Source organism: Lissotriton helveticus, chromosome 4_1 (assembly GCF_964261635.1).
Source record: "Lissotriton helveticus chromosome 4_1, aLisHel1.1, whole genome shotgun sequence".
Lineage (NCBI taxonomy): Eukaryota > Metazoa > Chordata > Amphibia > Caudata > Salamandridae > Lissotriton > Lissotriton helveticus.
Genome location: NC_136063.1, coordinates 657150118 through 657176934, shown reverse-complemented (window position 1 = coordinate 657176934; position 26817 = coordinate 657150118). Strand labels below are relative to the sequence as shown.

Here is a 26817-nt window from a genome sequence, read left to right as displayed (position 1 = left end):
CAGGAGCATCGTGCCAGAATGAATCCTGCCCGGCATGTTTATCCACGAAGATGCCACCGTTTTGTGCAATACCTCTACTCAACTAGAGAACGTTCTACTGCCCTCATGCCGAATTACGTTCCGCCACGGATCGTGGAAGTTTTTACATTTTCAAGTTCCGTGCGGAACGCAAAAATGCCGAAATTTCGCAAGTTCTACAAGCGGAACGGAAGTTGCCGCCCACCCCTAGTGAGCACCACAAGTGAGATACACTCGCTACTGAACTCAAATCTCCCACTCCATTTTGGAGAGTTAATACCCCAAATTTTTAATGCGTCTGATACTGAAGGCCTTGCTCATTTTTTTAAACGTGTGGGATCCGGCCTTGTTTCCTCTTTTCAGACAATTTTTGGAGTAATACCGGCTTTTATTCATCTATTTTTCCCAGGGCTTCCATTGATCCTCTTGCTGGCGTGCGGCGTGCTGGTACTTCTGCTCCTGTTACGCAATGGCTGCCCATCATGTGGTACTGCACAGGCCTGGCCAATTGCGACTAAACTGTGACTGAATGCAACAACTTTTTGGATGCTGGCCATTGGCGACGCTTGGTGCGAGTTATGGACTTACCTTTCACTTTGCCTATTTCACTTACGTGCAACCTGTGTTCTATTGCAGACGATGCCCTTTCTGTTGGGCCTTGGATGTCTACCTCTCCAATACATCATGCGCTGACCTGGATTATGATCTGTTGGTGGGTCCATTACTAGCCCATGATCAGGCCTGTTTTGGGGATGGCTGTTAGATGTGTGCGGCTGCACTTGGAATGTTGGCAGGCAGGAATACCTGTGAGGCTGCACTGCGCCTCTTGAAACGGAGTTTCATTGAATATCACGCAAGTTGCCCAGACATGATCCTAGAGGTATTGGAATATGAAGAGCACGCATGTTCATTCGAACTACTCAACTGGATGGCATCTCTCTGCTATGAACGACAGGGATGACTTTTTGGAACAGCTAGCATTCCTCGGTACACATAATCTGGTGAATTTTCCAGACTAGTCTTAAAATAAAAACTATGAAAAAAACACAGAGAGACAAAACGAGTATTTTGAATTATTACAATTTGGCCTTTTTACAGGTGTTTTTGGCTCTGCTTACCATTACATTCCGTTTGTCTATCTGCTACAACCTGCCCAAGGGGAGGGTGTCACGTGGCAGATGGGCACATTTTTGACATCACCAAGTTAGCATGAGCCCTGCAGCCATGATGCAGCTTTTGCGCACGTTACTACATGGCTTTATTTTTGCAGGACTCGGGATTTGCCTTTCACATGAGAACCATCTGCCTGGTCTTGTGAGTTCCCACTTGAATGGTGCAATGATGCAGTTAAATATCTTGGGGTCTATGTCCATCTAGATACCACCACTATGATCAGACTTAACAACGGTAGGGCTGTTAGCTCCCTGGAATCACAAATCGCGAAGTGGCTGCGTCTGCCGTTATAAATGGCAGGTAGAGTTGCCATAATTAAAATGGTAGTCCTCCCCCGGTTTTTATACCTTTTTAACAATATCCCCATACCCCTTACTAAGACCTTTTTTACACAGTTGCGTACATTGTTACTGCGCCTTATCTGGGGAGACAAGACACCACAGGTTTGCTGGCAGACCTTGACCCTACCGTATGAGAGGGGGGGCTTTGGGGTTCCTGATTTCTATTTCTATTACCTCATAGCACAATGTTGTTACGCACATGTCTTGTTTCACCCGGACGCACGCGTCCCATATTCTAAACCGGAGGCAGATCTGGTGCTACTTCGCCTTCTTTCTAATATCCTACCTAAGGGATTCCCTCGAGACCCCCAAGACATTCAAACTGTCTCTACCACATGTTGGGCGTGGGACAAGCTGCGCATATTGCTTGGACTCGATTTGCTCTACTCTCCTGAACTGCCCCTACCTAGCCCTTCTTTGCTTCCAATTACTGGCGAAGTCTTGGTCCAGCGTACATTGGAGAAATTTCACATTCGTACAATAGGCGACCTATTCCCTGATGGCCACATCTTCTTGGTGTTGGAGGAAGCCCGATTCGCAGAGCGTTCCTTTATGGACACTTTCGTCATAAACCGTATGCACTCCATGCTTCGTGCCACTTTCTCTTCATTTCCCTCGGCCCCCGAACCAACTCCACCACTGACTTTGCTGATACAAAGCCCTACTGGCGCACACTTGGTCTCGAAATTATATAAGCAATGTGGGGCATCCAGACCCATATCCGACGCTAGGGTGCGGGCAGCCTGGGAGGTGGATTTGGGTAGGCCCATTACTGACGACCAATGGAAACAGTGCTGTAGAGCTACCAAGGAGGTCTCGCTGAATAGTAGGCACAAGTTACTTCATTTTAAATTCCCGCTCGTTCCCATAGAATAGACCACAACAGGCCTCATCATTGTTTGAAATGTCTGGCTCCATTTGCCGATTTTGCACACCTTGCCTGGACATGCCCCAAAATACACCATTATTGGTCCCTCGTACACTCCACACTTGGAGACATGTTGTCCATACAGCTATTATCCACCCCTGAGAACGCACTGTTGGGCTATGTGGCCAACTTCCCGAAGAATATAAAGGAAGCTAGCGGCTCTGGGCTTCCTGTTGGCCAAGCGGGAAATTGCTCTATTGTGGGGCAGTAAGAAAACCCCTTCCCTGCAGGCATGGCTCTGGAGTTTGGCTTTTTGCAATGTGAACAGCTAAGAATACTCCACCCTGATTCATAGCTCCTCACGTCCTGTAGATATCTGGGGCCCATACAGGGACTACATAACCAAGAAGCAATCTGAACAAGAGTCGCAAGCAGCGAGCGGCATTACTCCCGAAGGAATTGGCTAGACGTCAGCTCTGAGAGGGGTGTTGGATTGATGATCTAATTATTTGCCTACTGCTGATATCAATGTGTTCCTATTTGTAATACTTGATTGCTGTTGTGATCACTGTCTCTTTATATTGCGAACCAACTTATTGCTTTCATTGGCTGTATCCTCGACATCTTACCATACTGCACCATCTATTTTCATTGTTACATGTGTTTACTTTACATTACACTTGCTATGCATGTACTTTATTAACACCAATGCTGTACTCCGCACTGTAATGATCAATCTTTTTTCATATGCAAAAACTCAAAAATAAAGTTTAAAAAAAAAAAAAAACGTTGCAAGGGAACAGAACCCTGCTCATCTTTAGGATCAATTTCACAGAGGAACAAAAACATAGCAGCTCCACTTCTAAAGGGGCCAGTGACAAGCAGTCAGGGCCTGCAGTTTCAAAGCGGGGTATGTTAGCGTGATGAGGTATCTCAGTACAATATGCATAATACAAGATTAGCATTATGACACTTACCATTACTGAGGACAAAGCACTAAATCACCCGTGCTTACATCCACGCCAACATGAATGGGAAATGGTGGGAAATGGTGGGATCTATCCCTATGAATGACGGACATCTGGCATCACACAGGGATGCAGATTTCAATGCTCAAAACCATGAAGTTAATAGCATCACCTGTCCTATAGTGGATACCACCATAACCACGATGGCAATAAAAGGCTTTAGAATTGTAAACCCTGTTTTATGTGGTAAAGTGCAGAAAATTGATTTATTGCCTGGCTTTCATCTTCAGAGTGAGGTGGGGCAGGCAACCTGGGACTGACAGCCCAGACTAAAATACATCAATTTATTTAGAGATACGATTGTATCTCTAAATTGATCTATTTCATATTTTGTGATGTAAATGTGTAGGGATTTCGGAGGGGCACAGCCCCAGAGCCCTAATGGAGAAACTGCCCCTGGATCCCTTCATACCTAGCTGACAACAGACACATGGAACAGTGGTCAGATAGGATGTGGACCTTAAGGGAATGGGTCCCTGTCACCTCAAACAGGTGTGGTCCCAAAAATCACACCCACCATCTACCAAATGGTAGTGCTACTGGAAGACTAATCAGAAGCTCCTCTCAGCAAAAGGTCTATTTGAATATCTAAAGGAGTCTTTTCTCTTCTCCCCCCACTTTAGTGTCCAGGTCTCGTCCCTTTAAGATGGTCAAAAATACACTTCCATTCTCTGGAATAGCGACTTTACCTCTAGATTTGGCACAATAACAGGTTAGGGGCTTTAAAATTGAACTAACAGTCCTCTAATACTCTGACTTGCTCAAACATGCAATATTTATCTGATACTAATGCCAAATCTAAAACCAAGACGCCAGATACTCACTGTCTAGTTCTGAGGCCAAGGGACCATAACTGTACAGCATCCAGGGGACATTCCTATCCCAACATGTATCACTCCACCTATTATTCCTACATCAATACTCATACAGCAGAAATGTAACAGACTCCTTTTCTGAAAAAACCCACTCACCAGACTACAAGACCTGATTATGCTAAAGTAAATCAACGTATTCTATCAGTGGATATAAATAAATCTGGCAGTGACTACAACATCCTCAGTCTCACAATGTTAAGTATAGCTGTTACTGTACGAAATCACAGAAACGACACACAGCCTTAGTTTTCCGAATCGATCTGCCTTGTTAGAAGAACGTGCAGTAAGGGAGAAAATGAGTGCTGCAAAATCAAATCTTCCACACTGTAGAAAAACACACCTTTTGATCATTTAAGTACACCTCCATCAAAGATTAAATTAATTTATCTTGCACTGCTATCTATTCCGGATATCAGAGCCAATCAGGTTCATGATCACAAAATTCCCAACTTGAATCCATCAGTGCAATTTGTCTTCTAAGCTTGGTTTCTGTGTTTCAAAAAGTTATTTTTCCACACGAATAATTAATGTTTATGTGTTTTTGTATGTTAAGGGTGTATTCCACAATGGTGCTGTTGTGTTACTCACAACAAACTGGTACCAGGCCTTGTGCCTGAGGGATGATGGCAGCTGCAGTGCAACTGGAAGTCACTCTGAAGAATCCTATTGGAAGGTTCACAAGATCAGCTCTGGTGTGTGCATGTTCGAAAGTGTGAGAATCCCGAGGATGTTCCTAAGGATCAAAGACACACATTGTGATGGAACAGTAAGTGCCATCATTTTGAGTTTCTTATATATTTATAGTTTCATTACTGTAAATTGCATTAGTGACTTTATAACTCATGTGCCGTTGCAAATGCTACTGGAAGGTATTAAAAATAAACAGCAATAATGAAAACTATTAGAAAATTAAAAAAATTGAAGGAATGCAAAATATGGCAATTAGCAGTATATAAATACTATATTCCAGATACTGCTCTATTAATTGCAATTTAGACCAATACTCAACTTGCTGCCAAACATCCTAAACAAATCATTCTTCATAAACGTAGCACTGTAAAAATGTGTTTCACCATGGCTCCAGGGAAATGCAGAGATCTTAAGCCAGAGTTAGTTACATTTTACGCAACGCGGTGCAGCAGAACTTGCTGCCCTGTGTTGTGTGAAAGGGGGTCTGCAGGAATGTGCCATATTTACAAAGATATGGTGCATTTCTGTTGCCTCCTAGCACTGGTGCACTTGCCTAGCACCGATGCAGGCACCCTTGCCCCATAGTGCAAGGATCATGGATGCCTGCATTGTGGGCAGGATTGTTTTTGTTCAGAATGGATACCTTCCATTCTGGAAGGTTTTGCACGGTTCAAGTTAAAAATAACTGTGGATCAACCCTAAATTTCTCTTCATTCACTGGATATCTATGTCATAAATAACAAATAACTGGATGTTTACTGCATCCACAGCTTATTGCTTACATGTTTATGCTGAAGTCATAGTGGCCACCTGGGTCACTTGGCTTACTTCCTGGTTGCAGGCTCCATGCCTGTTAACCCTTCGCCTTGAAGGATTCTAGGGAATAAGGCTCTTACCTGTTCCTTTTGATTCATTTATAACCTGTAGAAACATGTCAAATACATGTGATCGATGAGGCTGTATTAGGACCCTCATAGAGTAGGTGAAGGAACAAAGTAAACACATTTGCACTATCCTTATAAGCAAAAAGCTGGTTCTGGACTGTATTTATTTGCAGAGTGCACAGTGTGGAGTGTATTCAAAGGATAAGAGCTAAGAATGCGCACATGCACTTGGTGAGGGATGCCACTATTAGAAATTGTTTTTTTGCTGTGAACACAGAAAGGAGTGGTTTACTGATTTTAGCTGAATGCTAGTATGTTAACTTTAAAACATGGCACAATTGAGTTATAACGGATTGGAATATTTAATTTACTTGTAATTTCCTCATATATGGTGCCATGTGTACCCAAGTTCTGCAAATGAATTGCTACTAGTGGGCAACAGTACTCATTATGCACGCAATATTAGCAGCCTTTTAAAACTTGTCTCAGGCCCATTGCAGCTTGTTGTGCAGTTTTAAACTGCCAATTCGACCTAGCGAAATACATTTTTTGCCAGGCCTGTACCTTCAATTTTAATATATATAAGTCACCCTTAATGTAGGCCCTAAACAGTCCACAAAGCACTGTGTATTGTATTTAAAAAGTGTTTTTAAGTTTTACATGTCCTGGTAGTGAAAACCCACTGGGCCGGTTTGCCTTCCCAGTCCGGCCCTGATTGGAAGTCCTGAGCCTCTCATTAGTACACTCCTGGACCTGTGGACATTACAGAAGAAGGACATCCTTTGTTCCCCCTGGCCTGCTGCTTGACGCCAGCCTTGTTCCCCAGAGGACTGTCCTGCTGCTGGAGGCCTGGCCTACTCTCTGTAAAGAAGACTGGACCTGCTCCCTTTATCACAGGCTAATCAGAGTGACTCCAAGGGTCAGTTGCCTGACCTTATGTTCTGAGCTACAGGAACACACCAAGCTCCAAAGACCTCCCTGCAAGTGCCCAGTTGACCTGCTTTAACTGGCCCTGCAACTGGCCGTGCCTGAGCCCTGCTGGCCTCTGCTGGAGTGAGTTACTGATACCTAAGAGGTGCCTCTACAGGCCCTGAGCTCTTAGATGGAACCTGTCGAGCTCCTCCATTGAAATCCTGAAGTTTTGGACTCTTTGCACTGGACTTTGAGAAGGCCACTTTTTCAGTTGGACTAACCTAGTCCCCGTATCCGCCCAGCTCTCCATCGCGTTTGCCCTGAACTTGTGACTTTGACCTGGTCCAGTGTGACCAGATACCCATAGTTAGCACTTTCTTCTTCTTGGTGCTATTTTTTATTTAAACCTTTAAAATTGCATGTCTCCCGTTCTACTAATCGGATTTATGTAGTTCTTGTCTCATATTATTTATTACATTTTTCTCGGTTTTCTAAATTGGTGTGTGATCTCTCTTGTGTTGTGTTTTCGCTTTATTATTGCTTTTGTGCTGCATAAATACTCAACACAGTGCCTCTAAGATAAGCCTGACTACTTTTATGCCAAGCTACCAGAGGGGTAGGCACAGGTTTATTTAGTGACTTTTGTGGTTCACCCTGGCAAAGATTGTGGTTAATGCTTGATAAGGCCCCGCCCAATAAAAACCCTGTTTCCTACAGGTGGGTTAAGGTGATTACTGAATTGGAATGAAATAGGATACCAATGGAGCAAAATTGTATCAACCACTGATGCTGGCCACTAATCCCCTACTGCACCAAAAACCCAGAGAAATGGCCTCTCAAGATTCTGCTGCCCTTATGCCTTTAACAGTAAATGTTGGAAGCACTTGAAAAAAGGCTCACTTAAAGTAGCAAGTAGTATTTGAAACATTCTTGTTAGGACCCCTAACAATGTGGTCAATATACTTAAGTGGGCAAATGCTGCCCCTCAGCACTCTCCACTAGATGTGGTACAGTGGGTAGGTTTCAGTCATGGGGCTGGAATATTTGACATCTAATCCAACTTAATCACTTTACCAGAATATGTTGGTGTTAACGACTTAGTAAACATTCTGAGCAAGACCACCAAAACAAAAGCATTTCCCTCTGGAAACCATTACATAGGCCTGCCAGTGGAACCATCCTATCCTAGTTGTGGTGTAGTGAGCAAGCTGGAAACTGTGGCAGCAGAAGATGTATTTATTTCTGGGCTTCCCATGTGATCAAGTTGTGTGCTCTTAGACAATCGTGTTTTTGCAAAGATTGCAAGTATTTAGCATCAAGATAAACTATTGGAGCAAGAAGGGAATGGGAATAACTCTCATAATTTGCTGTAGCAAAAATACACCAAAATTAACCCAAGCATGCATTTTGTGGTAAGAAAAAATACCACTAAATGCAACAGAACAGAAACAGTAGCAGCCGACCATCACTTCCTCTCTCGTCCTGTAATCCTCAGTAGACATCTTTTGACCAAATTACTCTAAATTATGCGATCCTGTTGTAATCATGTAATTTTGGGTAATCTTACATTATAAAAGGAATACAAAATACTTTGAGTGCTCTGACATAATTACATTTTCATCCAGCCCTTGAACTCAGCCTTAAACTTAAACTTGAACCCAGCACCCATTGATTACCCCTGGAGAGATGTTGTCATTCTCTACTCACTAAAATATGGACCTTGAGACAGGCAGTCCTGCACTCCGATCATTGTTCTCCTACTTAACCAAATTGTTTCATCTTAACATCACCTGTTCTTACTTAGCTTTTTTCTCCTATAGATTATTATATTAACTTTCTCTTTTAAACTACAAAACAAAGATTTGTAGTTTGAGGCAGTATGGACTGTGCCGAAGACCCTGGACTAAAATCATGCTTACAAAAGTGGCCAAAACATGTTAGCCACACAGAAGTAGGTTCCTATTATTGTTTCCTCACTATATTGTTTTCATTCTATGTTTTATTTTTATCGAGGCATCTGTAATAAAGATCTCTTGGGTTAGTCTTTAGGTATTTTTACATATTACATCACAAAGCCCTCTCATTCTGCAAAGGAAAAGCTCTTCCTACCTCATTGGCACTGGAAAACCATCTAAAGCATTCAGCTGGTGACCTGTCCATTAGATGATATACATATTACGAGCAAGGGGGAACCAATTAATGATGCTTGTCATCAATGGAGGTGAACATCTCAAATCTTGAGAAAGGATTCTTATTCTCTGGAACAGTCTAATAACCTTCTGACAAGTGGCTTTGCTCGCTATACCTTTCTGCTGGTAATTAGTGTATCTGGGGATGTATAGTGAACTTCTGATTTGCCAACTCTCCCTTCACTGTAAACATAACAGGAAACTGTCAACAACTTCCTTTTAGAATTCTTTAAGTCACAACATTGGGGTTTCTCTTTGTACGGACAATAACATTTGTTAAAGATATTAATCAGAGTATTATGGGGTCTCAACCATTATCATCTGTCCATGGACTGACAACTGAATCTGCCAACATTTGGGGCTTTAGAGCAGTCCCCTACTGGAGAGAACATCTCCCCTCATGGTTCAGGGCCAGGTATGTGTTTAAGTGTACAGGTGGACAGACCTCCTTATTAGCATCTGAAAAGGAAAACCTGTTTCAAAAGCTGTGTTTTGCACCTTCGTGGTGTTGCAGCTCCTTAGTCCCTGTTAAGATAAATTTTGTAGTAGATCTCAAGACACTTTTAGTTAGTTACATGTAGATTTATTGTAGGACACAGCTGAGTACAACTCCTTGCCAGCTGACCAGACCATCAACTGACAAGTGTGGAACATTCAAGTACAAAGTAGAATGCACACAGGTATTCTGGGTGGCTTAAGAAGTGAGAACATAGAGAAAGGTCTAATGACCAAAGGTGGCCATGTTGCGAGTTGTACTCAGCTGTGTCCTACAATAAATCTACATGTAACTAACTAAAAGTGTCTTGAGATCTATCTACAACAATAATAATGTAAATAAACACTGGTCACTCACAAGCAACTCTTTACAGCTTGTGGTCATTGTGAGAAGGACATCACAGTAGGATCTCTTGAGACTTTACAGTCTGCCTTTTTTTATCACTTATCCTTCTGCTGTCAGTGGTCCACCCAGATACCAGCAGCAGACTGTTACTGTTTACCTCAAGGGTCATATGGAAAGGTCTGGGGGCTGCGAGAGGTCCCTGGGTCATACTTTGAGCTCCCCTTATAGTGAATTTGGCAGATTAGTACTTCTGTTGTAAATCAGCAGGGCCCCTGTTGTGCCAAATTCACAGTCTGAGATTCTGCTGTTGTAAACCTGATTGGTAGCCCATTTGTCACACGCTGCCAGTTGCTACCCCCTCAAGGCAAATTTAGTCAAGAGAGAGGAATGGTGCAAATGTAACCAGTGGACAGTGGAGATGACAATTCTTTATTCATCCCTAAAACAGCTCAAGGTTTGTTTTCCCAGAGTGACATTTTTATAAATGAGTGACAAGCCAGTTGTTAAGAAGAACAAATCATAGCTGCTTTCTACATATCCACTTTCACTGAAGTGCCATGTCCCCATGCCACAATAATTTATTTGAGGCTTCCAAAATTCATTAACCACTCATTCCTTTTCTTTTAGGATGAAAGAAGTCTTCACATCCTGTCTGGTCTTTAGCTCTCCCCTTTGTAACGTGAAAGTTAATGTTAACTCTCCATTGGAAGAAGGTGGGAGCTGCACTGACTGGACCAGAGGACAATTGCCTAATCTGGTCCCTCAAAACTTCCCTTGCAAACAGAACTAATTAGCATATTGATAGAATTGTGTATATCAGTTTTGCCAGGAACAAATTGACCACAGTTTTAGCCCACCATACAGCAATACCTTGGCTCCTGGGTGGAGACTACAATTGTGTTCTAGATTTACACCTAGATAGGTCACATCCTCCTCCAACACATTCCCCGGCGTACAAACAAACGGAGCGCTTCTGTAGATGGGTGGATCATTGGGCATTAGCAGACGCCTGGAGGACAAAGAACCCAGATGCCAGACTATCCTCCTTTCACTCCATCCCCCATAACCTACGAGTGAGACTTGACAGGTTCCTATGTTCCACATATCTCCTACCCAAGGTACAATACACTGACTATTTGGGACGCATAGTATCGGATCACGATGCACACATAGTGACCCTTAGATGGAGAGACCACCCCACCCCCCGTTACCAACATGGAAACTTCCCCAGGAGTGCCTCACCGATCAAGCCTTTCGCCGAATACACGGGGAATATATCTGGGAGCATTTCATACACAATGCTGGTTCAACCTCCTCTAGAGCAATAGAGTGGGACGCATATAAGGTTAGCGTCAGGGGACACTGTATCCAACAGGTGGTGGAGTTGCGGAGAACACTGGAACAGGCACTAATCAGAGCAGAGAACACGTTAGCGGATTTGTCCCGGGGTACGGACCAGGGGAGGGCCACAGGCGCGCAGCTCTCGGCGGCGAAACTCTCGCCTGTGGAAGTAATGCGAGACTTGCGCAAAAACAACTTTCGCTCATATGCAACCTGGACGCACAGGGAGGGCAATAGAACAGGAGCATTATTGGCATGGGAGGTCAAACAGGACACGACATCGCATCCCATCACAGAGCCTGCAGACAAGATGAGGCGTCTCCAACACTCCCAACTTGACATCCTGCACATATTCCGTAACTACTAGGCAGGCGTGTACCGCAACCCAGCACCGGTGACACCATGTGAGCTGGCACAATTTATGGGCACATCAACACTGCCCACAATCTCCCATGCAGATAGGAAAGACCTATACAGCAAGATCACACCCTCAGATATAAAGCACGCCATCAGGTCGTTAGCGAGGAAGAAAGCGCCAGGGATGGACGGGTTCCCATTAGAATATTATAGCACATTTGCGGCCTAGATAGTGCCCCACCTAGCGTCCACATATGAGGAAGCCCTGACCAGAGGTATACTGCCCGAGTCATTCCGCGAATCGCTGGTGGTGACGTTTCCGAAACCCCATAGCGACCCCACACTCCTGTCTTCGTATAGGCCAATTAAACTCCTGAACACAGATTGTAAAATCCTGGGAAAGATATTGGCTGATCGCTACAGTCAAATTCTCCCCACCCTGGTGCAACCAGACCAATGCGGCTTCGTGCCAAGACGAAACACCTCGCATAATTTGCGTAGGCTGTTTCATATCCAAAACAGGGTACAGGACAGAATCCCTTGAGTGGCGTGCCTGATTTTCGATCTCGAGAATGCATTGATACTCTGACATGGCCCCATTTGTTTGCAGTCCTTCGGAAACTGAATATTGGCCCCATATTGATGGCATATACAAAGCTCTTATAAGGGGGCCTCACCTCCAGGGTGAGAGTCAGCAAACTCATCTCAGCTCCATTCCCGGTGGAGAAGGGGTCCTGGCAGGGGTGTCTCCTTTCCCCCCTCCTTTTCACGTTGGTGGTGGAGCCCCTGGCCATGCGGCTGCGGCGGGAGGGGGTGACATGGGGTATCCCGATCACGGAAATGGTGCACCGCGTATCCTTATACGCGGATGATCTGGTGATTTACGTCCGGGACGTAGCGGGAGATCTCACCTCGATATGGGCAGCCCTGCAGGAATTCGGAGACACCTCAGGTCTCAAAGTCAACTGGGAAACATCGACGATCTACCCACTCAGTCCTCACTTGGCACCACAGGACATAGGGATGGGCACCCACACCTTAAAATGGAGCAAAGCGGCCCCCAGATATCTGGGAGTGCAGCTCTACCATTCCCCGGCGGACCTCTATGAAGGTAACCACCGTAAAGCGTTGGCGGGCCTACGATCGGCGGTGAGTTTCTGGAAGACACTACCCCTGGCACCCATCGGTCGGGTGGCCATAGCCAAAATTATAATGGTGCCCAGACTGCTGTAAGACTTTGCAAATCTTCCTGTGATCCCACCCCGGTCTTTCTTCTGTGAACTGGATACACTGCTCACAACGCTGATATAGGGGAATGGCGGATGCAGAGTAGCATTGCGCACAATATATTTGCCCACCACAGGAGCCCCGTCCTTTGAAATATATTTCCTCGCTGCGCAACTTCAGTGGCTATCTCACTGGACAGAGGAGAAATACGTAGGAGAAATGATCACTGAGACGACCAGACTATCTCTTGCCGCCATTAGGAGAATGTTCCTGCCGGGCACCAAGCCGGCCCACACACACCCGATACAGGTCTCCATAGCTCACAAATGCATGATGCGAGTACACAGAATGTCAAAAGGGCGACCGCTATACTCCCCGCTGCTTCCCCTGGTGTACTTCCCCCGAAGGGAAAAATATTATACTGTAGGAACCCAATAGGTATGGACCAATCGCGAAGTGACAGAGGTAGAAGCATTGTTCCACGAGGGGCAACTGAAAATATATGAACAACTTGTCGACACAATTCAAATGCCCCCGGTGTCAGGCAGTGGAGGCAAACTTCCTACATATGTTCTGGGACTGCCCATCCCTCCAGCAATACTGGACCAAGATACACCAAACACTCCTCACAATAGTTAACCTGTCACATATCGACACATGGGAGGCCTGTGCCTTGGAAACCTACAGAAAGAAAAAATCTTAAAAACTGCAGTGGCGGTTCGCATCCCTCGCTCTCCTCCTAGCAAAGAGAACTATAGCTATGCACTGGAGAGCCCCAACAGACCCACCAGAAGCAGCCTGGATAGGAGCGGTAAACAAGTGGGGGGCAGCAGAAGAAGAGACCTTGAGGGAGGAAGAGGTGAAAGGTACACACAAGCACCGAATCTCTCTGGAATGGGCGCAACTGTTAATGCAATTTAAGCAAGAGACAACAGCAGAGGAGACACCGGTGCCGCCCCCCCCCGCTCCGCAGCCCCTCCCAACACCCCAGCCCGCAGGACCCGATATTGGGAGAGGGACACCCCCGGTAGGAGGATGATATGGGACGGGCGGCCAGACCACAGGGAATATCATCTACTTCGGCGACAGATGGCTTCCTTTCCCCCCGGGAACCCTCGCGACCCCACCCCTCGGACCAATGGCCAGCACACACTCCACCCGCCATAGCCACTTACCCTCGCCCGCCCTTTGCACTCCCCCTTCCTCTCTCTTTTGGAAGAAGTCTCTTCCCGCAGTTTCTAGTTAAGTTTCAGTCGGCGGTTCGGATACCGACTCACCTACAGAATAATAATGATTGACTACATAGCAAGGGGTCACATATACAAGCAGAGGTGAGACACCCACACCAGTCTTCGAAATCATACAGCCCTAGGGACCAGCCACAGCGAGACACAACATCATGTAACGAGCTGACCTAGCAGCAAGTCCATGAGAGATGATGTGTAATCATACTTGATGGAACGGAACCCAAATGCTGAAGATGTATTATGTTTGTAGATAATGTGTAACCATCATACGTGTGAGAGAGCACAAGTTTGAAAAAATGTATAAGTACGCCATATTTACAAGCACGTAGTTAGTTTAAACATGTTTTGCACACGAGTGTTTTATATTCAATAGCGAAATGTATAGAATGTTAAGTAGAGTAACCATAATTATAACGGTGTGAGATTAAATGTAGAAATGTTGGAGTATATGTGAAAACCTCATGGTTCTCTCATGTTAAAAGAGTCATGTCCGAATTAAATGTAACTTTGGATTCCAGTATTTTGTGTAGGCCTTAGGGCAATTCACAGCAAACCTGAACGTGCTGCTAAAATAATGTGAGATAAAGTTGACATGGTTCTTTCAAAATGTACTATTGAACTTAGGGTTAAAAGTATATGCTTTATAGATGTGTTATTTTAGAAACGTATGCTAGTTAAGAATGTTTGCTGTTTAAATCAAGTTAATGTTTTAAGAGTGCAGGAACCTGCTGCATGTAAATCAAGTAGGCCAGAACAGATAATGTCATGTAGTTTAAATCGTCATGTGCTCGTTAGAGGAGAGGTCGTGAGGTGTCCAGTATGGAGCTCTGAGAGTGTTTTATGGCCTAAGATATGGTGAAGTCTGGAATTTGAGGCCCACTGCAGGACGAGCTGTATGCAGGTGCGAGGGTCCTAATCAGCTCGAATGAAAGGGACTTTGTTCAGTGGCGCCTTGCGCAGGCCTGTAGGAGTTTCCAGGAATTTCAGGGGGTATCAGCGCACTGAAGAAGCCGCCTGGGAACCAAGGTCAACTATAACGAGGGTCTTCAAGAGTACCATCATGGAGTTTACCGCGCAAAGATGTACCACGTGAGGGGCGTCCCAAGGGGCGTTTCTATTGGAAATGTGATTTGGTATTAGGGAAAGTGACCCGGGAGGAGAGCAGAGCAGATGATTTTGGGAGCCTAAGGAAGCGGATGGGTAGGCAGATAGGCTGATCAGGAGAGACCCATTATCAGAGAAGAGACAAAGAGAAGTGCGTGATCTTCTTAGGAAGTCACCACGGCTGACACCTAGAGGGTTAAGATCTTGCTAAGTAGGGATGTCATTTAGTGTAGTGTAGGGACAGACTAACCTTAATTTTCTTTTCTGTAATGACTTTGAGGTTGCAACTTGTATCCATTTTGGCAACCCTGATGGTTTTCGAGCTTGTACTTATTATTCTGTTTTTCAGACTCAGATTATTCAAAAAGTTCATGTTCATAGTGATACCGATTTATCTTCTTAATCTCATTTTGAGAAGTTTGTATCTTCAGTTATCTTTGACTTTATATTAAATCTTTAAAACTTAATTTTGGTCAGTGGTCATTTAGAGTGGTGTAAGTTCTTAAATTGATTGTTTACTGCGAGATTACCTTTTACTCAAGACAGGTACCAACGATTCAGTCGACAGGAAATGGGATTTGGTAAGATAATTAGTAACCAGTAATCCCGCGTTAGCAGTTGGTAGCAGAGTGAGGATGGTTATCTTCTTGAGGAAGGTAATCTAGAGAGGTTAGTTTACCCCAAGGCCCGAGACGTAGAGAGACGAGCAGCGGAAGAATCGTGTGCCGAAAGGTGCAGACGGTGCGAGAAAAGCAGCAGTATCGGAGAGTGAGTATAAAAAGGGTCATGCGTGAACAGATTGCGGTGTTTTGTGTTGTATTTGTATTGTAATGTCTTGCGGAGTTGAATGCCTGTAGTGTGAAAGAGAGAAGGTTGTGAGCGCGCGCAACCTGGTAAACTGGTAACCTGGTAAACGGGTGAACTGGTGAAATCTTAAGTTCAGGCCAGAGCTTAAGTGGTTTTGGGTGTATCGAACATCCAGGGTAGTTGTCGACCATAGTACGGAGGTCACGAGGTACCATTGACCGCCGTGGATCCAAGATAGGGGGAGTGTAAGAGTGAGTGTATGAGTAACGGACGCTGGTCGAAAGTTACTGCGTGTGAGTAACCTATCGGAGAAGGCGATTGTCTGGAAGTAAACGGAAAGACATTTCGCCAAGTTAGGGTGACAACTACAGAAAGACTGTGGGCGTACAGTCAAAGAAAGGTGATCGCTTGGACGGAAGTAATCATTTTTCAGAGTATGAATGGGATGCGTGCATGACCGAGGAGACGAGCTGAGAAAGGAGGGGAACTGCTGCGAAGGGGGACGGGTGACGTCGGCTAGAGCCGCGCTCTGATTGAGCGGTTGGTGTGACGTTAGCTAGAGCCGCGCTCTGGTTGGGCGGCTAGAGTGACGTCGGAGGAAAGCCGCGTACGGATAGGCCAGTTAGTGAGAACGGCGCTGAGATTGGTGGAATATCATCAGGAAGTAAACAAACGCGGAGAAAAGAGAAATCATGAAGTGTTTTAAGTGTTTGAAAGGGATTTTTAAACGTAAACGAAGTGAACATTATTACGGGGAAGAGGCTCCCCCAGAGGGTACGCCAGCTCATTATATGGCAACGAATGTGGGGCTGCATACGATATTGTGGATTGGGGCTTGGAATAAGCTTACGGAAGGAAATGAGGAAATGCAGTTCCCGAAGTATGGAACGTTTAAGTTCGAGGTGTTACATCGGCTAAAAGCAACCATGTCCTCATTGAAACCCTCACCTAGACCAACACAGTTTGAGGCTCTTAATGCATGGATTAAGGCTGCACACGACCGAAATTTGAACAGGCGTCAACAAAGGCTGACGCGATCGGTAAGGGCAGTGCGAGATTCCAAATGGGATGAGGAGGAAAAGCGTTGGAGGGTACAGACTATTGAGGTGGAGAAAATGTATCCGATGAGGGAGGTGTCAGGAGGAGGAAACCTCATGGAAGAAGACGAGGAAAGCGAGTCGGAGGACAATCTGATAAACAGATTGTTAATGGATAGACCACCTCCGAGAGTGGGATTGATAGAAGATAGAGGGCTCGCAAGGGAAGATGGGAATGAGATAGAGGGATATACACCACTCCCTATATCGGAATGGACACCTAGCAAAGGCGGAGAAACACCTCCAAACAACACTGTACAGAGTGTAGTGGGAAGGTTTGTGGTGCAGAAAACGCCAACCACAGAAAGGGTTGAGTCTGTGGGATTGCCAGACGCTCTTCAAGTGCCTGTTACCATAGGACCCATAGTTTCGATCTATAATTCTGAGAGAGATAGAGGGGAACAACAAAGGCAATTGGATAGGGAAAGGATTGAGATGGAAAGGAGGAATAATGTGACGAATGCATGGAAACAATTACCAGGTTCGGTAACGTGGAACACCCCATTAGACACAACTGTCGGTCCCAATTCAGAACAGGGAGGTCCGAGAGGACCAATGGATCTAAGGGGACCGCGGCCAAGATCTTTTTCAGAGTTAAGAGCTGATTTGAGGGAATGGGACGGGTCCATAGTATCTCCGAGTAACAGGACAAGAACGGAACCAGAGTGGGAAAGCAGGGGAAACGGGACAGTATCTCATTGTGGGGCCAGCGAGAGTAGTCAGAGCCGGGAAGGCCAAAGTCAAGAGAATAGAGGGGATGCATGTCCTACAAATCAGAGAGAACAGCCGGAACAAAATACTAAGATTGTAGAATGTGAGGAAATGTCCCGTCTCTGGGGGAACGGAGGAGATGAGGCGGTACGGGCTTTTCAGAATAGGTTTAGGTGCCTTCATCATACACTTGGGGAAGACGTTCAACATTGGAGAAAGGAGAACAGCGATAGGTCCCGCCACGCCTCGAATAATCAGGAATCACAGGGAAGTAGGGAAGAAAGAGGGAGTAATAGAACCTCTTACCCTCTATCCCGTGAAACTAGCCAGGATGGAGAGAGAGAGGCTGGGAGGCATGAAGGAGTGTTTCACCACCCACCCCGAGAAGATGGAAAGGCATGGGACTTAGAGAGATGGGAACAGGGGAGGACTCCCTATAATTCACCAATACCTAAACGTAGATCTCGGAGCTGGGATGGGAGAGATGCGGATGGAGGAGCTAAATTGAGTGTCTTGAAAGCTGAAATAAAGGCAAAAAGGCTTGATGTTACCAGTTTAAAATCAGATGTTGATGAGATAATAGATGGAACATTGCCTTTGGAAAGGATAGAATTGTATGAACAGGATGAGTTATTGTTCATGGCAAAGGATATTACTAGGAAAGCTAGAGCGTTTCATGAAAAACTGACTGATTTGGCAGACAAGTATGCCGTGGATTTGTCTAGGACAAGGGCATTGCAGAGCAACCACAGATTACAGTACGCAGACCAAGATCTAGATGAGAAGAGAACTACTGGATTAAAAACACACATAAGAGAGTTGGTAACAGGGATAAGAGTGTGGAGAGAACTGGATAAATGGGAAGAAAGGTGGTCGAAAAAGGGCACAGTTAGGCGAAGTACAAATGTGATGACCCCTGAGGGAAGGGTAATGCAGATGGAGGCATTCCCTTTGCGAGAAATATCAAATGGAAATTATGTACATGTGCCCTGGAGTAGAGGAGACTTAGCCGCATTTACCAACTCATTTCCGAAGTTGCGGGACAATCCAGTCGAATGGTATAAGCAGGTAGAGAGGTTCGTTAAAATCTCGAAAGTACTGTGGATAGATTTGAACACGTTGTTTGACATCGTGGTCCCATCTGATCTATGGACCCCTTGTAAGACTAGTGTCGAATGGCCAAATGCTGAACCATTGAGGGATGCTCGAACAAATGGACCATCTGAGATTGTCATGCGAAAGTATGAAAGGGTAATAGCATGGCTGAAAGATAAGGTACCACCACAGGACATAGATTGGGTAAAAATAGACCGAACAAGGCAGGAACCCAAGGAGACAGTTCACGAGTTTTATGAAAGATTGTTGAAAACATTCAAGCAATACAGTGGACTAGATGTAATGGATCCCAAAGACATAGGGCAGTTCGTGTCAAAGTTTGTCTTGGGGTTGAGACCTGATATTTGTTTGATGATACAGCAACATTTAATCTGTTGGCAGAACAAACCACTAGATGAGATTTTACGATATGCGAGGTACTGCAGTGACGAGATAGATTCTAAAGCCAAGAATCTAAAGGAGAAATTGATGGTGGTGCAAATGCAGTCCGCTGGGAAGGGTGGCCAGCAGAAGCAGGGGATGGGACGAAAACCAAATGGTCAGAACAAAGATAATGAAGAAGGGCAGAGACCTAGGATAGACTTTGCCACTTTAAAGAAAACGACAAAGTGTCATCTGTGTCATCAGGTGGGGCATTGGCGACGCGAGTGTCCCTTTAACCCTGAAAACGGAGAGCTAGAAGTAGAAGAGCAGGTCCAAGAAGACCCAGTGCAAAAAGTGACAGTCCCAAGCAGTAAGGTGGCCAAAGGGGGGACTTCGGCTCCACGGGCCCAATTCCCACAGCCACCGAAGATAGCAGCTGGAGGAAAGGTCTTTAAACAAATGCCTCTGTTTATCGAGGAAGAAAAATGTTATTACATTGATCCATTGACAGGACAACGGGTGAGCAGTGAAGAAGACTGTACCCTCGGGGCAGTTCTAGAAGTGGATCAGAGAGGGCCGTTTGTTGAGGCAGAAGTGGCAGGGTGTCCCACTACGTTCTTAGTGGACACTGGGGCTACTCGTTCGACTCTGAGATCAGCGGTAGTTCCAGACTTGCCAATGTCAGGGGAAACAATTCAAGTGGTAGGAGTCGCAAATAAAAGAATGACTAGTCCCTTGACAGAACCAGTGTCTGTGAAAATTGGAAACCACATGAACGAACATCAGTTTGTGACTCGAGTCCGGTATGTCTGTTAGGTAGGGATTTGTTATGCAAATTGAATTGCACCATATACTGCACCCCACAAGGAGTGGAGGTACAGACTACCGACGATGATGCTACCTTTAAGGTGGCCAATTCAAAATTCTGTGTAGAACTATATCCTACTCTGACTGTAGAAGATCTTCCACAAGACTTAAGAGATGCAGTGGCGTCAGAGGTGTGGGATTTCACAGGAGAAGATATAGGATTGATTAAAGGGGTAGAACCGGTAAAAATTCTGGTAAAACCAAATGTTGAGTTTCCAAGAACGCCTCAATACAAATTGTCCCAGGAAACGATTGCGGGAATAAAGCCTGTGATCGAGTCAATGATACAGCAGGGAATACTGAAGGAAATCGTGGGCAGTCCTTGTAACTCCCCGATTATGGGTTTGCAGAAACCTAGCGGGAAGTTTAGGATAGTTCAGGATTTACGAAAAATTAACAACATAGCCGTTTCATGTTGTCCCGTGGTACCGAATCCATCAGTAATATTGTTTCAAATACCATGTCAAGCAGAATGGTTCACAGTGATAGATCTTTGTCAGGCTTTCTTTTCAATCCCATTGGATGAAGAGAGCAGGTACCTTTTTGCGTTTAAAATGGAAGATCGCGTTTTAACATGGTGTCGAATCCCACAAGGATTCACAGACAGTCCATCCATCTTTAATCAGTTGTTGAAAAAGAATCTTGAGAATCTAGTACTGCCACAGAACTCGGTTCTGGTACAGTACATAGATGACCTACTTGTTGCGTCAGAAACAGAGGAAGCTTGTAAAGTAGATTCAATTGCCTTACTGAATCATTTAGCTGAAAATGGACATAAGGTATCTCCGAGCAAGTTACAGTATTGTCTGACAGAAGTACAGTATCTAGGGCACAGGTTAGAAAAAGGGAAACGTAAGGTGTCCCCAGAGAGGATTGAGGCGATAATGAAAATGAATGCGCCTACAACACAGAGAGAAGTTAGAATGTTCTTAGGAATGGTGGGTTACTGCCGACAGTGGATAGTTAACTTTTCACTGAAAGCAAAGCCCTTACAGAAACTGACGCACAAGGAGGTGAGTGATCCGGTACCATGGGATGAAGAATGTCTGGTGGCGTTTTTACAGCTGAGAGACGATTTATGTCGTGCTCCGGCTCTGGGAATGCCAGATTACGAAAAGTCATTTTCACTCTATTGCTGTGAGAGAGAGGGATGTGCTTTGTCAGTCTTGGCACAGACCCACGGTAATGCCCGTAGACCAGTTGCATATTTTTCGGCTACATTAGATCCAGTAGCCGCAGCGTTGCCCGGATGTCTCAAATCCGTTGCCGCAACGGGTGTCAGCATTGAAAGGAGCGAAAGTATTGTAATGGGACATCCAGTGGTGGTGTATGTACCGCATTCAGTTGAATTGTTAATGACCAGGACGAAGACGCAGCATCTGACCAATAGCAGGCTCACGCGTTATGAGCAAGTTATACTTGCCGCAGAAAACGTGACTCTCAGGAGATGCTCTGTCTTGAATCCTGCTACTTTGATGCCATTACCTTCGGTAATAGAAGGCGAAGGATGTGAAGACCACGATTGCCTTGATGTGACTGAACTATGCACGAAACCCAGACCAGATATAGTGGATGAGCCATTGTCTGACCCCGATGAAATTTACTTTGTTGATGGCTCATGTTTAAGAGACGATACTGGTCGGTTGAGAGCAGCTTATGCTGTTTGTACCATTACTGGAGTTGTAGAAGCCGCTTGCCTGGAAGGAGTACATTCCGCACAGGTAGCAGAGATTATTGCCCTAACTCGTGCCTGCATAGCAGGAAATGGAAAGAGAGTCACCATCTACACGGACAGCCAATATGGTTTCGGTGTGGTTCATGATTTCGGGCAGTTGTGGTCTCAGAGGGGTTACATGACCTCCTCTGGTTCGCCCATTCGAAATGGAGAATTTGTGCGATTGCTGATAGAAGCATTACAAGGTCCTGTTGACATTGCAGTAGTGAAGTGTGTAGCTCATACTAAGAATACAGATTTTGTGTCACAAGGTAATAGATATGCTGATGAAGTCGCACGCTATTGTGCGGAACAAAGTTATTCTTTCTCAAAGGTGGAAATAGAAGGTGCAGAAGAAAAGACTGAATTAAGTATGATGTTAGAAACTGTAGACACTTGGGAGGATTTAAGAATAATGCAGGAGAACGCACCTGAAACAGAGAAAAAGGCATGGGAAATAGCAGGTTGTGTGCGAAGTGAAATGGATTTCTGGGTTTCAGCAGATGGGAGAGCTGTGTTACCTGAAGAATTAGCTAATCCCATGGCGAGAGAAATACATGGTCCAGTACATCTAGGAAGGGATGCTATGATGAGAGTTTTTAGGCAGACTTGGTATTGCCCGAAATTCAGAATAGCAGCAGAATCAGTATGTAAGCGATGTGTTACCTGCCAACAACTGAACGTAGGCAAACGAACACCAGTCACACTGAGTCACATTGGGAGGTCGGGGGGGCCTTTCAATAGAATGCAACTAGACTTCATCGAGATGCCAAGAGTCAATCGCCTTCGGTATGTGTTGGTGATTGTATGCGTATTTTCCAGATGGGTTGAAGCGTACCCTACACGTAGGTGCGATACACTCACAGTGGCTAAATTGTTGCTCAGGGAGTTGATACCGCGCTTCGGGGTGCCTGCCTCTTTGGAATCGGACAGAGGAAAACATTTTAACAGCGAAATAGTGAAGATGTTGTGCTCCACACTGAATATCGATCAAAAGCTGCATTGTAGTTATCGACCAGAAGCTTCAGGAATTGTGGAACAAGTGAATGGCACTTTAAAGAATAGATTGGCTAAAGTAGTGGCATCCACATCCTTGAGTTGGCCAGATGCTCTTCCATTGGTGCTCATGAGCATGCGCAGCACACCTGATAGGAGGACAGGTCTCTCTCCCCACGAGATCCTGATGGGGAGGGCCATGAGACTTCCTACAGTTCCAACTACTGCTCTATTGAATATTACAGATGATCTGATCTTGGATTATTGTAAAGGACTGTCTGACGCCATCCATTCTGTGTCCCTTCAGGTGCATGCGGCTGAAGTTCCAGCAGCGAGGAACCTGTGTCATGACCTGAACCCAGGGGACTGGGTCCTGGTTAAAAAGCACGTCCGGAAGAACTGCCTAGATGTTCGCTGGCGTGGGCCCTTTCAGGTAATCCTGATAACGAACACCGCGGTGAAGTGCGGGGGGCTGCCAAATTGGATTCATGCATCCCATACTCGAAGAGTTCCAGCACCTCTAGAAGGAACAGCTCCCATCCCAGACGAAAGCCCGGAAGTGGAAGAAGAGTCGCAAGAAGGGATTGAGGCAGCTGAGGAGGTGTCGGAGGAAGTTGGGAACGCATCGGATTCAGAAGAAGAGCGAAGGCAGGACGGCAGTGAGACAGAAGACGCAACTGAAGGAGAGAGCAGAAGTGAATACGACTCAGACTCAGATCCGTATCGGAGCGACCAAGAACCAAGTGGGAGGACAAGGAATAGGAGAATAAGGCTTGGAGCTGCCACTTGGCCAACAAGGAGAAGAAGGCTAAGTTTGAGGTCGGCCCAGGAAGAAACGCTCACTCCTATATCCGAAGACTCAGATCTAGAAGAAGATATCCAGGATCAAGCCGAGGAGGGTCTTAGAAGATCAAGTAGGGTGCGAGTGCCTAGCAGAAGATACTCTACTCCCGACTGGACCTACCTCGTGGCAGATGTCTGGGAGACACAGAACAGGGAGGATCAGGGAGGTGGAACTGATCAGAACTGACCCGATCATCACAGTGCAAATAAAGTTTCTACTGCCAGGAGCGGAGACCGAAAGGTTGCTGACACTCAACATCGTTCATCCTGCTCTCCTGAGTGGAATAAGAAAGTTGATTTTAGAAACAGTTGAGTTTCCAGTTTGCTGTTCACGATATCCAATATTGGAGGGAACTCTTCTTCGTTTGGAAATGCTTGAGCGAGTAGTAGAAATGTTAGGAGCACTTATTGTTGTGGACTAATATCATATTGCGAATGGCTTTAAGGGGGTGCAGATCTGGAAAAGTGAAGAAAGTGATCTTGATTAGAACGGACCCCTTTGTAATTGTGGATATAGAACTGATAGTACCAGGATTGGAAATTGAAAAAACGCTAACTCTCAATTTCGTCCGTCCACTTGTCTTGAGCGAAATAAGGAGAATAATCCTAGAAAAAGTTGACTTTCCATGGTGTGGTACGAACTGTCCAGAACCTGAGGGAATGATACTTCGGATGGACGTTTATGAAGAAGTAGTGTCACTCCTTGAGTCATACATAACTTCAGACGAAAATAAGACTTTTGAAAAGAAATTGTAAATTGTTGCAAGATAACCTAGCGCCGAGTGGAAGAAGAAAAAAAAATGGTAGGGGTTTCCTTTTAGCGGATGGAGAAGGGCTAGGGTTGTCTATTTTACTGGACTTTGAATTGTTTTGCGGAAATAAATTGTCAAGCTTCCAAGTGTTCCAAGAAAGACATTGCAAGAGAGAAAGACTTTGTTTGAAAAGAAGAGGAAGTGAATGCTGGAAGATAGTCGAAAACTACACTGTTTGAGAACATGGATGCTGGCAACCCGAACCGCAGGGCAAAATGTATAGCTGTTACATTTTTAGGAGTAGTGGTTTCTCTTATAATTTTAGTGGTAACTGTTTCATTCCTAGCGGGACACGAAGGGGATGGAACCACAGTTAAGGAGGATAAGGGAGTGTCAACACCGAGAACTACCATTATTAAGGAGAAGGGAAACATCAATGAGAAAGACAAAGCGTTGTTAGATGCAGAAGTAAAAAGGTTACACATGGATGAGTCACAGGGGAATTACAAGTCAAATGCTTATGCTAAGTTGCTTTATGAATATGTTGATGCCATGGAGGTAAAGGATTGCTATGTCTGTATGCAATTACCAATTTCGGTGGAGGAGGGTATCAAATACCATCATCTCCCGTTGACCTATGGGATAACGTGCAGTTTATTGTTAAGTATGTTTTATGGACGAGACGGATTTGAGTATTACTTCTCGAATTTCGACTCGACATTGCCAGAGGTTCCGAATTTCAAGCATTTGAACAAATGGGACTACTACAAAAGCGAAGACAGGTTACACAAATGGTTTATTCCATGGAGAACGTTAGATACTTCACATGCTCGAATCAACAATCTGACTTGTCAAATATCAGAAGTTGAGAAAAAGTTTATAGCTCAGGTAGATACTAGATACAGGAGGCAGAAGATATTGAAGGCATCAGGACAAGGGGAAACAGATTGGACCAAGGAGGAAAGGGCACAACAACGAAAAGGTAGTATTGGTCCAATTGCTTTGGATAAGGAGAAACGGGGGAAACTGTGCATTCACAGGAGTTACTCCTATTATGAAAACGTTTATGTAGGACAAGTAAATTGTGAACATGCCTTTCAATTGGAGTACTACTCTAAGAACTTCATGAAAGGGATGCAAGCAATACCAAATGTATATTTTGTATGTGGAAGATATGCTTATGTGAAGTTACCAGATAATTGGTACGGATCATGCTATCTGGCTGTTGTCTTTCCTAAAATATATCATGTTGAGAATTTAGACACGCCTAAGAAAGAAATATCAACTAGATGGAAGCGAGGGCTGGGTGCAGCAGAAGTAGTTGGAGATGTAATAGGTGCTGCATTCCCTTTCTTAGGATTGATAATGAATGACATTAAGATCAGGAGGTTAGCTACAGTCGTAGATAGACTGTCTGCCAGTACTGCAAGATCCTTGATGCTGATAGAGGGGGAGATGCAATCGATTAGGGCAATGGTTCTTCAGAACCGACTTGCTTTAGATGTTCTGTTAGCAAAAGAGGGAGGAGTCTGTAGGGCCTTGAAGGTACAGGAATGCTGTACTTACATTCCAGACAATTCAAAGCCTCTAGAGAAGTATATACAAAACATCACTGCCATACACTACGAAATTGAGGACCTGGCAAAGGTAAATGTGTGGGAAAAAGTAGGTCATGGAATGGGTAAAGTTGGAAGTTGGTTTGCCAACTTAGGAAAGGGTATCGTTTGGTACATATTGAAGCCCATCATCATAGTAATGATTTGTGTAATCACTTTGTGGGGATTGGTGCGTTTGTATCAATGGTATAGAGCAAATAGGTTACAGAGAGCTATGAAGAAACAGGAAGAAGAGTTGACAGCGATGCAGGACACTCAATATAAGAGTCTGAAAGCATTAGAGAGTATGAAAAGAAGTGGTACTACCCTGTCTTCACTTTAAAGGTTCTACATTTTAGTGTCATGGTAATGATGACCCCTAAAGGTCATCAAAGGGGGGACTGAGAGAGCACAAGTTTGAAAAAATGTATAAGTACGCCATATTTACAAGCACGTAGTTAGTTTAAACATGTTTTGCACACGAGTGTTTTATATTCAATAGCGAAATGTATAGAATGTTAAGTAGAGTAACCATAATTATAACGGTGTGAGATTAAATGTAGAAATGTTGGAGTATATGTGAAAACCTCATGGTTCTCTCATGTTAAAAGAGTCATGTCCGAATTAAATGTAACTTTGGATTCCAGTATTTTGTGTAGGCCTTAGGGCAATTCACAGCAAACCTGAACGTGCTGCTAAAATAATGTGAGATAAAGTTGACATGGTTCTTTCAAAATGTACTATTGAACTTAGGGTTAAAAGTATATGCTTTATAGATGTGTTATTTTAGAAACGTATGCTAGTTAAGAATGTTTGCTGTTTAAATCAAGTTAATGTTTTAAGAGTGCAGGAACCTGCTGC

At 44.7% G+C, this 26817-nt stretch overlaps 1 protein-coding gene across 1 annotated transcript in view; it reads left to right on the top strand.

Moving 5' to 3' along the window:
* The window catches only part of RP1 (RP1 axonemal microtubule associated), a 1491030-nt gene that overhangs the window by 659456 nt on the left and 804757 nt on the right, over positions 1–26817 (top strand). Inside the window, exon 16 of the mRNA XM_078686181.1 lies at positions 4857–5069. Coding sequence (XP_078542307.1) covers positions 4857–5069 — 213 coding nt within the window. The remainder of the gene's footprint in view (positions 1–4856; positions 5070–26817) is intronic.